The sequence below is a fragment of the Bemisia tabaci genome, chromosome 3, assembly GCF_918797505.1.
Source record: "Bemisia tabaci chromosome 3, PGI_BMITA_v3".
In the NCBI taxonomy this organism is placed as follows: Eukaryota; Metazoa; Arthropoda; class Insecta; order Hemiptera; family Aleyrodidae; genus Bemisia; species Bemisia tabaci.
The window spans coordinates 45,065,856-45,081,117 of record NC_092795.1 but is presented as its reverse complement, the minus strand read 5'-3'; the positions used below and the strand labels follow the sequence as shown (position 1 = coordinate 45,081,117).

The window sequence follows — 15,262 nt, the reverse complement described above, 5'->3', positions numbered from 1 at the left end:
TTTAAGTAAGGGCACTGAATGTTCCTCAGTTGCGGTATTTTCTTATCCTTCGGAGGGCAGCTTTTATTGACATGACCATACCATTTTCTCACCAAACAGTCTTCCAGTCACCGCCTGTTACTCCTCCACCAGTAGAGGAAGATGGACAAATTTTAATCGCGCTGCGTGATAATTAATTTATTATTCATGTATTATGATATATTATTTGGCCTATTACACGTACCATCAATGTCCGATTATGAAAGCAAAATTTGTGATTAGGTTTTGCCGTTAGCTTGTACTTAATCTCTTTTATTATAATTTTTGAATCTTAAAATCGACGATAGTGTATCTGGTGAACGACATCCAAAACTACAAGAGAAAAAGATGGGAGAAAACCCCCCAAAAAACAATGATTGACCAGAAATTCTAAAAAATAAAATCACCGAGAACAATGTGATTATTTTAAGGCTGATGGATTAAAATTCTAAAAATAATAATTCCACTGCTCTGAATAAATAAAAAGTTTCATTCCTCGTGAATATATAAAAATGTTCAAGCCGAATGTGTTCTTTTCATTAAATGGTTGATACACTTTTAACTGTTGAAAGGTATGTATAATTAATGTTTTGACTAATATTGATAATTATCAATAATTTATTTCTGACTATCTCACTTGTCACGGTCGATCGTTGATTTTACAATTAAAATACATAAAAGAAGAGCGCTAATAGTCATGATGAAAATTAACACACAAGTTACTGGATATCACTGCTGACTGTTCAGGATGATGTTGTAAAAAATTGAACTGAAATAGTGTTCTAGTTACTTCTGTTTATTTACATTTTACGAGGCACAATTTTAAACACTCAAGCTTGCGCAAACCGAAAATCCAGCAGAGCTTGGTTATACAATCCAATAGGAAACTGCGAAAACAAACCCTCATTCAGAACTCGCCTATAAAACACGACTAACTGAACAGATTTTATGGTCAACTTCCACACAATTCTATATCTCGTATAAGACTGACTATCAGTCAGTCATTCTGAACTTTATAAACTGAACAAGGAAACCCGGTTACATCACTTTTTGCAAGGAAAAAAGCTTCATAGTTACATTGGTGGCATGGAAATGACGTTTTAAGGTTTCCGTCGCACACAGTTTTTAGCAAGATACCATTATTTTTCCGACTGAATGTCAAAGTACGTAAGAGAGAGGTACGCCAAAAAACTTTCACTCGTTGAGTGTTGCCTTTTTACAGGAAAAACAGTCTGCCTCTAAATATATCGAAAGCGAGACAGTTTCTTTTAGTGAAATTTTCGGGTCATATTCCACGTGATGTCATCCACATACCAATTATCGACCAACCTCAATTTTTTCTATTTTTTTATCTACTCAATTGAGGCACAAAAACAACTTTCCAAAATTTTTTGGGCTTCTGTTTCCCCATACCCCCAAGTGCGTCTGTTTCCCGTGGCCCATGGCTGCCGATAATTGCGCTTTTAGCTGAATCTTCACAAAATGCACCTCAACGGCAACAAAAATTAGATAATGAAAAATTCTGTATCTGTATCTGCTGGGAAAAATTGGAAATTTGAGGCTGAACCAAGATGTGCCAGGAGCGCAAAATGGTGGAAAATACCCAAGTTTTTAATATAAAGGGGGAAAATCTCAGATATGAATTTTTTCGAGAAGAGTCGTCACAAAATCAGAGAGGTCTTAGGAAAAATTCCAGCTCATTATGCTTTGTCTCTTTGTTCCAATGTCCCTATAATTTGTTTTCATTTGAAAAAAGTGCGGAAAAGCTTTATATAGTAGAGAGCGCAAAATCCATGGTGATACATCTCCTGAAAATCAGAAAGTTGGAGGAAAAATAATTTCTATATAATGCGGCCGACGGTAAAAATGTTTAATAACGCTGATGAAATCTTTAGGCAAATTATAAAATACTAAAAATTGGTCTACGTGTTTTACAATTGCATTTTTAGACGATTTGGCAGGGGCACACGTAGTAAAATATAAATCGACGGCAAAACTGCCAAACCACGTATCTCATTTGCGGTGTTTATAAATCCCCCCTCACAATTTATTTTTTTGGAGGAGATCAAATCAATATCATTCCATGAAATTTTCACAGACTTTTTTCTGCACGACGAGAAAAAATCGCAAAAGTTTTCAAAAATTCACGTTGAGTAGTTTTCCATTCAAAAACTAAAGTATGACAGGAAGTCTGCGACTTCGCAAACCGAAATACGTGGTTTGGTAGTTTCGCACCGTAGAGATATGCGTCAGGAAAAGTCAGAAAGTCATGCGTAGCAAAACTGCCCAAAAAAATTTACGAAGATCCACGGGGACCTTTCATTGTTATTTTTATCTCATTTGCCGTTATGACGCATGCATTTCCGGGTCGCATTCATCCCGCCACACAGTGGTTCGAGTCAATTAGAGAGGTTGGACATGAAATTTGTGACTAAAACTGCAAATTTTGGAGTTGATTTCGTTACATTTTACATTTCAAGGGGTGCGTTTAAAACAAAATTTCACGAGGAAACTATTGGAACCACTTTTAGAACCTCGAAGTTTTGTATAAACGGAGTCATAAGTGTTTAAAATTTCCAAATTTGGTCCGACCTCTCCTATTGACTCGATCCACCGTGCGCCGATGCAAAGCAGTGAAGCGTGACGCAAGGTACCAACGCATGACATTTTAAACCTGACAATACGTCTAAACACGCATGATGATGTATACTTCAACATGGCTAATTACCGCAGCTTCCACAAAAGCTTTCATAAAAACTCTTTTCCCCTCTCAGTCTTATCACCTTTACAGTTAGGCCTCGTCTCCACGGGTCGTTTCACGGGATTTGTCCCAGGGAAAAATCCCGCTTATGAAGTCGGGAAAAATATTGAGTTAATCAAAATCAATATTTTTCCCAGTATCAAGAGTATGATCCTTGTACTGCCGGGCTAAGGGAAAACGCCGTATGAACCTTCAGGCATTGCCAAATTTCCTTTGATAATTAACACACGAATTTCCTGGTAAATTTATGAATTTCTTCCAATTTTTCAGATAATTTTGTTCGCAATTTCGCCTAAAGTTCCTTAAAATTTCAAGGTAAAACATTCATAACTTTTCTCATAAATAAACATTCTAATGAAGGGAATTCGGCAACTCTCGAATGTTCATACGGCGTTCCTCCTTAGCACGGCAGTGTACTCCTAAGACTAGCTGAGAAAGGAAGAAGAAGAAGGGAAAGCGAATGGACCTGTTGCAAACTTTTGCTAGAGCAAAAATAAGAGTTGTTTCTTGAAGATAATGCCTCAAAAATCACGATGAGCGCATCGGCAAAGTCTGAAATGCACTCATAACTTCACAATCTGCGAAAGAAATTTGCATTTTTTTAAGCTTCCCGCTTCAAAAACGATACTACGGCACAGGTGAACATTTTGTTAGAGGAGTCGCTCCATCGTCGGCGATATTCATCATGGCCGACGCTTGCGCGCAGTTCCGCGCGTAATTCGAGGAGAGTTCAAGGTCAATCAATTCGGGCGTGGAAAATATGAACGTTAACACACCGATTGTTATCTGGTCTAATCCAGTTCAGATGTTATCTCGTCCCATCAAACGTGTTTTGGCGGATTGGCGTCGGCCATGATGATTATTGCCGACGATGGAACGACTCCTCTTACAAAATGTTCACCTGTGCCGTAGTATCGTTTTTGAAGCTGGAAGCTCAAAAAACCGCAAATTTCTTACGCAGACTGTGAAGTTATGAGTGCATTTCAGACTTTGCTGATGCGCTCATCGTGATTTTCGAGGCATTATCTATAAGAAACAACTCTTATTTTTGCTCTAGCAAAAGTTTGCAACAGGCCCATTGTGCGATGTTTCGTTGGTTACTTCATTGTTCGTATTTGTTTAGTTAAAATAATGTGTCCAATTGTTAATCGTGTTCAATTTTCTTCACAATGACAAGAATTAATGAGCCGGATTAATTATTATCAGATTATTATATATTATATTATTAATTATTATCAGCCGGATCAGAATATTATTTTTGGAATTTCTTAATCGGTGACCATTAACCATGCGTGGGTTAAAAATACTTTGGGGCACAATTTGGAAAAATAAGTGGTGGGTCTGGGGATTTACCTCCAGCTAAGGGGGTCTTCGACGGATCAAAATTGGTCAATTACGTTTCTCTAGCTCGCAATTTTCGTTTTTTTGTTTACTGTAACGTATGATCCTTTTTTCTAAAAACAAAACAAAAAAGTTATCAGAACTTCGGGGGAGGTTCCTCCTTGGCTCCTCCGCCTCACCTCACGCAAGCGCTCCATTGTCGTTATAGATGTATGCGAGAGAGAGCTTATGTTTGCCTCCTGTGAGGCTTTGATCGTTTGATTTGTTTTTAAAACAGCTGTCCTCTTCTAATATTTTTTCAGGAAACAAGTATGCAATGCAGTCCATGAAGTATGTTTTGGCTAACACGATTCTACACTTTGAATTTTTACCAGTTGAAACTCTACCGGAGGATTTATCGGAGATGGAGTGTAATTTTGCTCTATTCCTGGTACCCAAATCGGGATTCAATGTCTATGTCAAAAAGAGACGTACATCTCAATTTCCTGCGGACTCGGTGAATACGGCAGAGGCTACGGTGTGACCAACTTTGTAATCGTACTAAAAATCCGATCTGTCAACTAGGTGTCCTTCGACTTGCAACAATGCAACCTGAATTTCGGCAAAAGTTCTCCATAATTAAAAATGTTAGCCTTTTGACCTCCCCAAAAATAAAATCCCTCGGATTTCACAACTTCATTCGAAGTCTGAAATTCTTCGTAACGTATGTGCACGTTGAAGGAAAGAAATGAGTAGCTCTTGACAACACAATCCACGTTGGAATTTACCATCTCAATAATAACATCCTGTATATATGTGTATGTCTCTTCAGCATTTATGTATTTGACATGGTGCAGTCGTCACATTTCTTAAAATATCAAGTTTCCAATTAATTTACTGTCGAATGGGCCGTGCTTGCATTCCTTCAGCGAAAATATGTACCTATTGCAGTTCCAATCGCCCAATCGTTGATAACAGGTCATTATTTTTCCGATCCACTGTTCGCAATTTCACACTTTCAACTTATTCTTAGCCCTGACATAATCATCAATATAAAACGGGGCATCTCTCTTTAACTCTTTTTTATTTTTTTCGAATCCCTTGGGGCTCACTTTGACCGGAACCCGCAGTGCTCGGAAAAACCGGAAGAGCCGGAAGCATCGGATGATAAAAAAGAGGAGGATATCAGCCACGCCGAGTAAGGAAACTCCCAGGAAGAGGCCAGCACTGTTACCGAAAGAAATAAGAGCGTCCATGAAAGAGAACACCAAATCCGTTTGGTATTGGATACAGAACGAGCTCCGGAAATGTACATCCACTTGAATTGTGTTTTCCCCTCCGCTAAAAACAAATTAAAATAAAAATATTGTATTCCGAAGCAGGGTTGCATGAAACGTAGGAAAGAAATTAAAGACAGATGCGGATCCAGCAATTCGACAACACCGGGTCTCCTCCATTTAAACTATGCTAAACAATCGATTCTTTCCGGAGCACCTGGCCCCTCCAAGAATCGATACATTTCCATAGGTTTAAATGGGGAAAAGACGATGTTGCCAACTCGCTAGATCCGCCAATGATGAAAGATAGGAAATTTCAGTGAAATATTTCATGAAATTTCACGAGGCTGTGAAATATTTCATATAGTTCAGGGGCTAGAGTATGCAACCTGCACTCGAACACACTGAAATGAAGTAAAATCAGAATTTTTACATTCTGCGAAACATGAAAAGGAACCGGTATTTTTCAATATCTTTCATAAATTCCTGAAATTTCATGAAATATTTCGCGTGAAATGACAAGATTTTATTTTCCATGAAATTTTGCCACCCTGTTCCGAAATATGTTCATATGGTGACGTCATTTGAAAACAGAGGAGGAGTGAAATTACAGTTTGACCCTTTTTGTGAATTTTGATCAATTTTGGTGGTTTTACGGTCGTTTATCGTGTCGTTATTCATCGAATTTTTTTCTCTCTCTCCGAATAAATTGTCCACCTTCTATTAACTTCCGTCCTATCCCCCAAGGTTTGCCTAAAATGACGTTCTGTGTCCAATTAATGTGCCGAAACTAGAATATTAACAATAGTCTGTTACCTCTTGCACCATCACTCAAAATAATAAATATTCAACATAAAAACTGAAAACTGAAAATTGATTAAGATTAAGATTTTCGTATGGAACGTAAAAAATAAAGAAATTTTGTTGTCAGGTTGGTATTTCATAAAATTTCCTACTGATTTCGCATTATTCTTGAACACTCAAACATCTTCTTACTTAATAAACATGCTTGAAATCTTACATTTGACTTTTCTGTTTACGATAAGTATTTTAAAATCAGCGAAGAATTTAGCATTGAATAATTTGTGACTTTTGGCCCCTTTCTCTCCTCAGGCCTGGATACACGCTCAAATTTCCATCAATTTTCGATCAATTGGTGACTGGTGCGCACCATCTACCATCAATTTTTTACGGCCTGCAAAACATTAGATGGTAGATGATGGAACTGTGGGTCTCATCCGTCATCTGATTTCCACACAACCGTGTTTATTTCATGCTTATTTCAATCAACACGCTGTTTTAATTGATTTTACCCATCAAACTAGATGACTCTCGACCGTTATTTTTGTCATCATTTTGATCGGAAATTGACGGAAATTTGAGCGTGTATCCAGGCCTTTCAAGATGTTTTCGTACTGAAAACTAGGGTGTCCTTGCAGCGATGAACTCACGTTGATATAGACGTGGAGAGACTTGCGTCGTACATCTGCTCATCGCAGTCCTCCGGACAATCACAAAGTATACTTTCATCCTCCATGGGCATAGGTGGTGACTTCGATTTCAGCCTTTCGTTGGACAGTGCGACGTTGTGTTTCATCAAACAAATCAAACCCATAATATCGCAAGCTGGTCGGACGTTGCCTGTAATAAAAAGAAATTCCAATACAAACTAACACTTCGAAAGGATCCTTACCTTCAGTTATACACGAAAAACTATTTAAGAGGTTCTAGAGATGTAAGGACTTCTCGTTTGGGCACGAGTTCTGGAAGAAACACAGTTATGGGTCCGTCCAAACGGCTATAAGCAACTATTAGTGCTCCTGAGCCGCTCACTTTGCCTAATCCTGTTATTGAAGGCGAACTGGTCTTGATGAGCGTGGAAATCTCCATCAGATCGCGAAACAAAGACTCCACACCAATGTCTTTTGTTTTTTTCATCGAAACCTCATGCAGAACTTTTGAGCACATAGGAAATTTCCAGAATCAACTTATTGCCTAAGAATTGGTTTTTACTCATCTGTTGACTTCAACGTCCTGTTTGCCAAAAATCAAAATGAACCTTGATAATAACGCTTGTTGTACTAGCTTGTTATCCTGTGCTACCAAATGGTTTTCTCAATGAATTTTTATTTGAAAGCTTACAAGGAATTTGTTTCAAAATAGGAACAAAATATGTTTTCTATATTTTTTACCTGATTTCGAAGGTTTCTCAACGGATGCCTTTGATCTTAACAGTCAATTTAAACTTCAATTTTCAGAAAAGAATCAACATTTCTAGCTCTCTCATCTAAGGGCCTGTCTACATGCAGAAACTGATTGCAAATATGTTGCTCTAAGATGAGCCAGAGACGGTATCTTGTCGGTTCATTGATCTACATTGATTTTTATGCGAATTACATGAGTGAGAAATTAGAATTGACTAGGTAATTTAGTGTAAATTATAATCGCTAAGGGTTCACTCATTACTTAATGCTGAAAATTTCCAATGTGATTACTATTTTCTGCTAACTGATTATTAAAATCTAGAGACAAAGTAGAAGGCAAAATTGAGCTATCCTGTTGGTGGAGGCGGGTAATTGCAACGGACAAAGATGGTTAGTAATAGACTGACTAACGGCAACCCACGAGGGTCAGTCCATCATTTTCTCCATTTGCCCGTAAGAGGCACCCGTTTCGACCAATAGGATTATTTCATTGTCCCTTTTGTCTTCTTTTTCTATAGCTTTGTCTATAAATTTCAACAATCAACCCAGGCTTGTGCCGGTTTGTACCTATTTGTGCATTTTATCACTCATGCTCTCAACATTTGAATTGAGTGAAAGTCAAGTAGAGGCTTTCGAGATATACCTTCGTCAAAGGGTTGAAACATGAAATCCGGCGTGCAGTTGCAAAATTCTACCGCGTGATCGAGACAGCATTCAGTGATACAGTTCTTCTGGAGGTAGCCCCTGTTCATTCGCTTCGTCTCGAATGGGAAGAAGCAGTTCCTTTTTTCGGCGGACACAGCCCCCAGGCGCTCGCTAGTCTTCACGGCGTCCCCCCACACCTCTATGTCCCCCGACAGGCCCTCCTTGATGAAGATTACATTCTGGGCATTGTAAGCGCTCGGATCGTCTAACAGGACCTTAAGAGAAACATGAGACGCGTAAGTTCGTGGAAGCTGAATTTTGATAAGGTCATAATGGAGATGGTGCATGTGTGAGGAATTTGAGATTTGACTATTGATTCTTATGTAAAAGTTTGCGAGAAATACGATGGTGCCACTGGTTTTCTCTGAAATCAACTCCCAAGCTCAAAAAAGCTCTCAAGTTGAGGCCAAAATGGAGGGGATATCCCACGCTATCCTGAGAGTCCACGTCTACATCAAAACAAACTCTCTATACTAAGATAGAGAGAAAATACATTAGCAGGGTTGCCGTGTTTTCAGTTTTAGAGTTCTTAAATGAAATGGCAGCCCTGTCATTGTATTTGCTCCCTTTCTTTGCATGGAGAGTTTGTCTTGATGTAGACGTGGACTCTCAGGATAGCGTGGGAAATCCCCTCCATTTCGGCCTCGACTTGAGAGCTTTTTTGAGCTTGGAAGTTGATTTCAGAGAAAACCAGTGGCACCATCGTGTGTCTCGCGAAATTTTACATAAGAATTAATAGTCAAATCGCGAATTCCTCACACATGCAACATCTCAATTACCTAGCAACGTCTTGGAATCAGTCTTTTTGTATCCAACGCCTAGTGATATGGTGACTGCATGAAATCAAATAGACATACCAATTTAGCCAAAACGTTATGCACTCAGTGCATTTTCACGATTGAATAAAATGAATAATATTGAACTAAAAAGATAAATACATAATTTATATTAAAAACCAAGATCATTTTTGGATTCAGTAGTCAAAAGTACACAGAAACTCACCTGTGCCCATGGCATACCTAGGAATTTCGCCTACTCTTCTTAATGCTGAATTTTTTTTAGATAAAACGCTAAAAATCCGCCAATTCACCTAATGTCAATCTTATTCTTTTGCGTTCAAATCGAAAGGTAAAAATAAAATGATCTCTTTAGAGAAACTATTGAATATATTGTACATCTTGCTACTGAGTCCGAAAATGACATTGATTTCTTTCCATCGTGCACCACTTTTCCGATTTTTCTTCTTTTTTTTCTTCTTCTTAAGGTAAAAGAAAAGCTCACTAAAACAGAATCTCTAATGATTTCCTCTCTCCGCCGTCAGTGAGTGGAGGGGAATAAAATAGTAATGTAGTCATAATCTTTTATATTAGAGATCAATGAAAAGAATCGTGTTTTTTCTTTTTCTTCTTTTTTGTCTGTGGAATTCAATGTTGGAATTTTCCGAAAATGTTGAATTAGAATTTACGTGCATTCTGGTCGAAGATATGATGTGGGTACGAATGAAAAACAAGAAGAAAAAATCCAACATGAGTATGTTGGAAAAGCGTGCCGAATAACTGAAATGTTGGACAAATACCTCTTATTTTCACGTCTTTGCTTTTTGCATCAATTGGTACTTTTTGCTAAATTTGGGAGAAAATATTGATTCATGAACGTTGAATGTAAATTAATTTTAAAGATTCCGTCCAATTATCTTGATTTTAAGCTGATATGCGGCATTTGCGCACGACCGTGATTTGGGCGAACTGCCGTGCATCGAAATCGCGTTCAGTCAATCTCTTTGGATTTCGAACTGTGACTTCTCTCCTATTCGGCCGATGTGTACAAATGAGGTCTCTTTTTATTTGTACTTCAACGGAAAGTAAAGAAAAACTCGCTAAATAGACGGAAAACAATTTTTGAGAAAATTTGGTGGATCCTGGCATCACGGTGAATGGTTAATCGGTTAATCGCCTCGCCGTCTTTTATTGCCTTGCTCGAAACCGGACACCCAAAGCTATATCGCGAGATAACTGTAGTGGTTTAAGTGGATTTCGGCAGGGGCCATGGTTAGTACATAGTATAATGAGTCACGAGGCTCATCATAGATTGCACTTACAGTGCAAGACGCTCATTGGCTATAGAGTTTTGGCGGGAAAGAAGGTTCTAGAGTTGAGTCCTCCGAGCGTAAGAAAGCTCCTATGAGGTTTCTGTCAAATTGAATAATACGGTTTTGACAGAAAAATGTTCTAAAGGGTTTCCAATTAGCAGTTCATTAGATTTTTTGGTAAAAGACCATCAGGGCTTGACAGTGTAATGGTTCAAAGACAAAGAAACGGGTGCGAGGAAAAAAGTATTTGGACGACCCGTTGAATAGCATTGGTTGATCTGTGTGCTGTACTATGGTACATCCGAGTGATTTCAAAAAGCGAGCCCTATACTGGCACGCTTAAAAGAGAGGAATAAAAATAGTTATGAGAATCTCTTTAAAAAGTAAAACAAGCAGTGAACTCCAACACAATGTGTTGATAAGGCGCGTCATTAACTCGCACATATCAACCCCTTTAGTTTTCATTTACAGAGATTTCAAAATAGGCAAACAGCACAACAAGAGAATTCACGATCCAACACTGCGAGGTCAAAGACGCACCTTGACGAGACCGTGTATTGTGAAAGTAGAAAGCTATTCGATCGAATTTAAGTTTTTTGATCTGCCTCAAGCAAAATCTTATCAGATTCTTGAAGAAAACTGCTACGGAATAATTTAAGCGAAGAAAGGAAAAATTCTGTCGAACTCCTAGAAGATAAAGTCGATTTAAAGGTATTTTGGGGCTAAAATACCCAAATCACCGGTAGTAAAAATCCCGTTATATTATTGAAAAGAAATTGACTCGATATAAATGCAATTGCATTAAATACGTCTTGATTTTGTTATTTTAAACGTCTTTCCATGCAAAGAAGTTGAACCATGTCGTTGCTTTATTCATTCATGAATTGAAAGTAAGCAATCTACATCCCGAAAATCTACTGATTTGCCGTAAAAAAGTGCAGAAACTTGATATACCAGGTCGATGCACCCACTCGTTGAATTTACCAACCAATTTCGTGAGTGCAAATGTGTAAAAATCAATGTGCTATGGTCATTTTGGGTGCATTTATTTTCCCTGAAACAATAATAATTTCAATCCCGAAAAACCATCAATTTTCCGTATAAAATCGAAAAAATCGAAATACGTCGACTCCCTGACGTGAAAATTAGATTCTACGTGTGTAAATACTCATGTATCGATATGCTGAACAGAAACTATGTGTGGACACAGTCAGAAGCCCGCGGCAACATTAATTCAACAGAAAAACTGTAAAAATTAGATCGGATTTTAGCCGCTTTGCCCGCCTCTCCTCGTTACTTACGACAAACCGTTCTTATACTCATCTCAAAATTTTTCTCAGAACTTTGGGTTATTATCAGCTTCCATTTAAACTCCGGTTCGATGGCCGAATCGGCTGCCAAAAAAGCAAGCCACTGTTGAAGGGTTCTATGAGAAATTCGTGATATTATCGGCTCTCAGGAAATCACCCCATGGCTAAAATTGGTGGTATAAATATTTAAGTGCTTAAAATAATCGTATTCAAGAAACTAAGGAATTAAACTATGGAGTCGATTTCTTTTTAATAATATAACGGGATTTACTACCGGTGATTTAGCTATTATAGCCCCAGAATACTTTTAAAGCGCCTTTACGTTCCAGAATCTCGACGGAATTTTTTTTTTTTTTTTTTTTTTTTTGCTTAAACGATTCAAGAGACATTGTAGTTAAAAATATAAAGATTTTTCGATTTGGACGTATAAAAAATGTTTAACTCGTTCAGGCACACCGTGTATTGTATGGAGTACTGCTGTTATTCGACCGTTGTCTTCAGGTCAAAATTCTTACAAAGAAGTCCCTTGCAAGAGGCGAATTTTTTGTAATTTCTCCCAGTTTTTTCAGCGTTAGGTATATAAATGAATTGCTTGTCAAATTCTGAGGTCAATTATATTTAATAGTAATTTATACATTTCTTTTTTTCCCCTTCATTTTATTTTTTGTATCGAGAAGTCGAGGTTTTGTTGATTTCTTCGGATTTCGATTCCTGTAACTTCTCTTCTATTCGGCCGATTTTTATGAATGAGGTCTCTTTATATTTGTGTTTTAACGGAGAGTAAGGAAAAAATTGCTAAATACACGCGAAACAATTTTTTTTGAAAATTGGATGAATCCTAGCGTGACGGTAAAATGGTTAATGAAGCGTGAGTAATTGGGGTACGGGTATCGGCCGCGTTGGGACCCAAGGCGGCCCAAGGCCCATTGTTCTTCGTGACGCCAACACAGTGATCAGGAGCGGGTGCCATCCAATTCCCTCCCCCGATTCCCTCCCGAAACCGATTCCCTCCCCCGATTCCCTCCCAAGACCGATTCCCTCATGCGGCCGGAACCGATTTCCGATTCCCTCCCGGCTTTGAAGTAAATTGAAATATGTGGCAACGTCGCAACAATTGATCAAGTAGTAAGACGAAATAATCAAGATCCAAAATAAACTCACCATTCCCAGATACACCTGATACCGCACATTTTCGGCCTCCCGTTATTACACCCCGACAAAGTGGGTGACTCATTCGAGAAGTTTTTCTTGTTCGCACATCCTGAATGTCCTCAAGTGACCAAATTCGTCAATTACCTACTTCAAACGTACATCGGTGAAGGAGCCCAGTTCCCCCCGAAAATGTGGGCTGAACGATCAGCTGATCCAGCGCGAACCACCAACTCGTGTGAGAGTTTTCACGCGCGGTACAACTCCTTTTATTACAAAGCTCATCCCGATTTTCCGAGTTTCGTTGCCGTGCTGAAGAGAATTTTCCGCGACAGCAAAATTTCAATAAATTCCGCAGATCAGTCAGTGGCAAAACCCAGATCAAAAACTGCCAAAAAAATTGCTGCTCTCGAAAAAAACATATCCGAACCTCTCGAAAACTACAACGATGAAGCCTTGTTCCACTTCATTCGCACGGTGTCTCGTAATTCGCCAAATGTTTTCTTGTGATTTTTTTTTTTTATTTGGTCTTATTTTTTTTGACGCGACGGACTCTGTACACCCGTTTAAGGTACTTCATAGAAATTCGCCAAATGTTTTCTTGTGATATTTTTTTTTTTTGTCTTATTTTTTTTTGACGCGACGGACTCTGTACACCCGTTTAAGGTACTTCAAACTTCTACAACTTCTACCACCTACTCTTCTACTCTTACGAGAAATGGCGCTGTATCAGGTGTATCTGGGAATGGTGAGTTTATTTTGGATCTTGATTATTTCGTCTTACTACTTGATCAATGTTGCGACGTTGCCACATATTTTCAGTTTACTTCAAAGCCGGGAGGGAATCGGAAATCGGTTCCGACCGCATGAGGGTATCGGTCTTGGGAGGGAATCGGGGGAGGGAATCGGTTTCGGGAGGGAATCGGGGGAGGGAATTGGATGGCGCCCTCAGGAGCGTGGGGAAGAGAGGACTGAGTGGACTCCTGTATGAGCCACGTTTAGCAAATGGTCTAATGAGTCTCGAGGCTTATCACAGATTGCACTTACCACTATCCTGCTCGCCCCGGCTATCAGAGCAAGGGGTACCAACTTTTGAAAAGGATAACAGTGGTGTGTAGATCTGTCAAAGCAACGTTTTGAACAAAACGGAGTGAGTGGAATTCTCATTCAAGGAGTGCCGAACTGGTTAGCCATCCTCGAATCAGTTCGCTTGCTTCCGCTTATATATGCATATTTTAAATCAGCGCGTCGCACTCTTAGGCTTTTTTTAAAAAAACCAAGTAACGTAGACTCTTGGTATTCACTGCACATAAACTAGAGAGCCCCAGAATGAGAAACAACTTTAAATCATAATTATTGACGGATAAATAAACTTTTTACACGCTTTGGAAAATCTCAGAAGTTCGCGGTAGTCACTTTTCGGTAAGGAACTAAGGGACTCGGTTATTGTATCGAGCAGGGTTCGAAACGATCGCAAAGGCGGTATACTACGTATACGCGCCAAAAATTAAGGAACGCAAGAAAACTCGGTGCCCTAACAGTTGGCACCCCATGCAAGTGTGAAATTTGCGTGCCCCCCGTGACGAGCCTGAGTGCGCACATGTGCCAAAACCTTTATCTCAATTACTCGGAAACTCAAAGTTTTGCGCAAGTGTGCGGGATTATAATATCGAGGTTTAAAAGCGAGAGGGACATGTGTTTTTTGCGGTCATTCCCGTAAAACTGAAAAAAAAGTGCACTCGCATCATCAAATGCTTGAATTGGATTCCTGTAGAGCAGCCGCGCGAGGTTAAAACTGCGAAATTAATTTATCGGGATTTTTTCGCCCCCCCCCCTCCCCCTAAAATAAAGGCGAATACAATCATCACTGCGTGAATACGTCAATACAAGTGTGACGCGATTGCCATATTGTGGTGCAAAACCGGCATGTTCCCCTTATAAATGTATGTGTATACTGCCGTGCTAATGGAGAACGGTGTATGAACATACGATAGTTGCCAAATTTCCTGGAATACAAAATGAATTTTTGAAGGAAGTTACGCAAATTTTTCCTTGAAATTTCCAGATATTTTAGATGAAGTCGCAAACAAAATTGTCTGAAAAACCGGAGGAAAACAGTTCAGAATTTTCCCAGAAAATTCGTCTTATATTGAAGTAAATATGGCAATGGCTAAATGCTTATACGGCGTTCTCGCTTAGCACGGCAAGTTTTATCATACAAGTTGGTGACCTTGCACCGCCACCACTTATAGCCAGTGTTCAGTTTTTTAATTAAAATCGTTCTCATGATGATGCTGATGTGTGGTTTTGGCATTTCTGTAATGCAGACCAACCATGATGGTTTAGGTTGGAGCGAAAAACTCTTATTATCACCTCTTGTTTTTGAAACTTTGGCAAATTGCAGGTTTCGGTTTGGCTATACTGAGCTG

At 38.9% G+C, this 15,262-nt stretch overlaps 2 protein-coding genes across 2 annotated transcripts in view; one reads left to right on the top strand and one right to left on the bottom strand.

Moving 5' to 3' along the window:
• The window catches only part of LOC109030699 (cytochrome P450 4C1), a 35,672-nt gene extending 30,581 nt beyond the window's left edge, over window positions 1–5,091 (top strand). Inside the window, exon 11 of the mRNA XM_019041791.2 lies at window positions 4,423–5,091. Within this exon, the coding sequence (XP_018897336.2) occupies window positions 4,423–4,643 (221 nt within the window). The 3' untranslated portion in view covers window positions 4,644–5,091. The remainder of the gene's footprint in view (window positions 1–4,422) is intronic.
• An 18-nt stretch (window positions 5,092–5,109) lies between these two features.
• LOC109030512 (pickpocket protein 19) overlaps window positions 5,110–15,262 on the bottom strand; it is a 31,788-nt gene continuing 21,635 nt past the window's right edge. The window contains exons 6-8 of the mRNA XM_072298442.1: window positions 8,224–8,500; window positions 6,828–7,017; window positions 5,110–5,440 (exon numbers count right to left, since the gene is read on the bottom strand). Of these exons, the coding sequence (XP_072154543.1) occupies window positions 5,110–5,440; window positions 6,828–7,017; window positions 8,224–8,500 (798 nt within the window). The remainder of the gene's footprint in view (window positions 5,441–6,827; window positions 7,018–8,223; window positions 8,501–15,262) is intronic.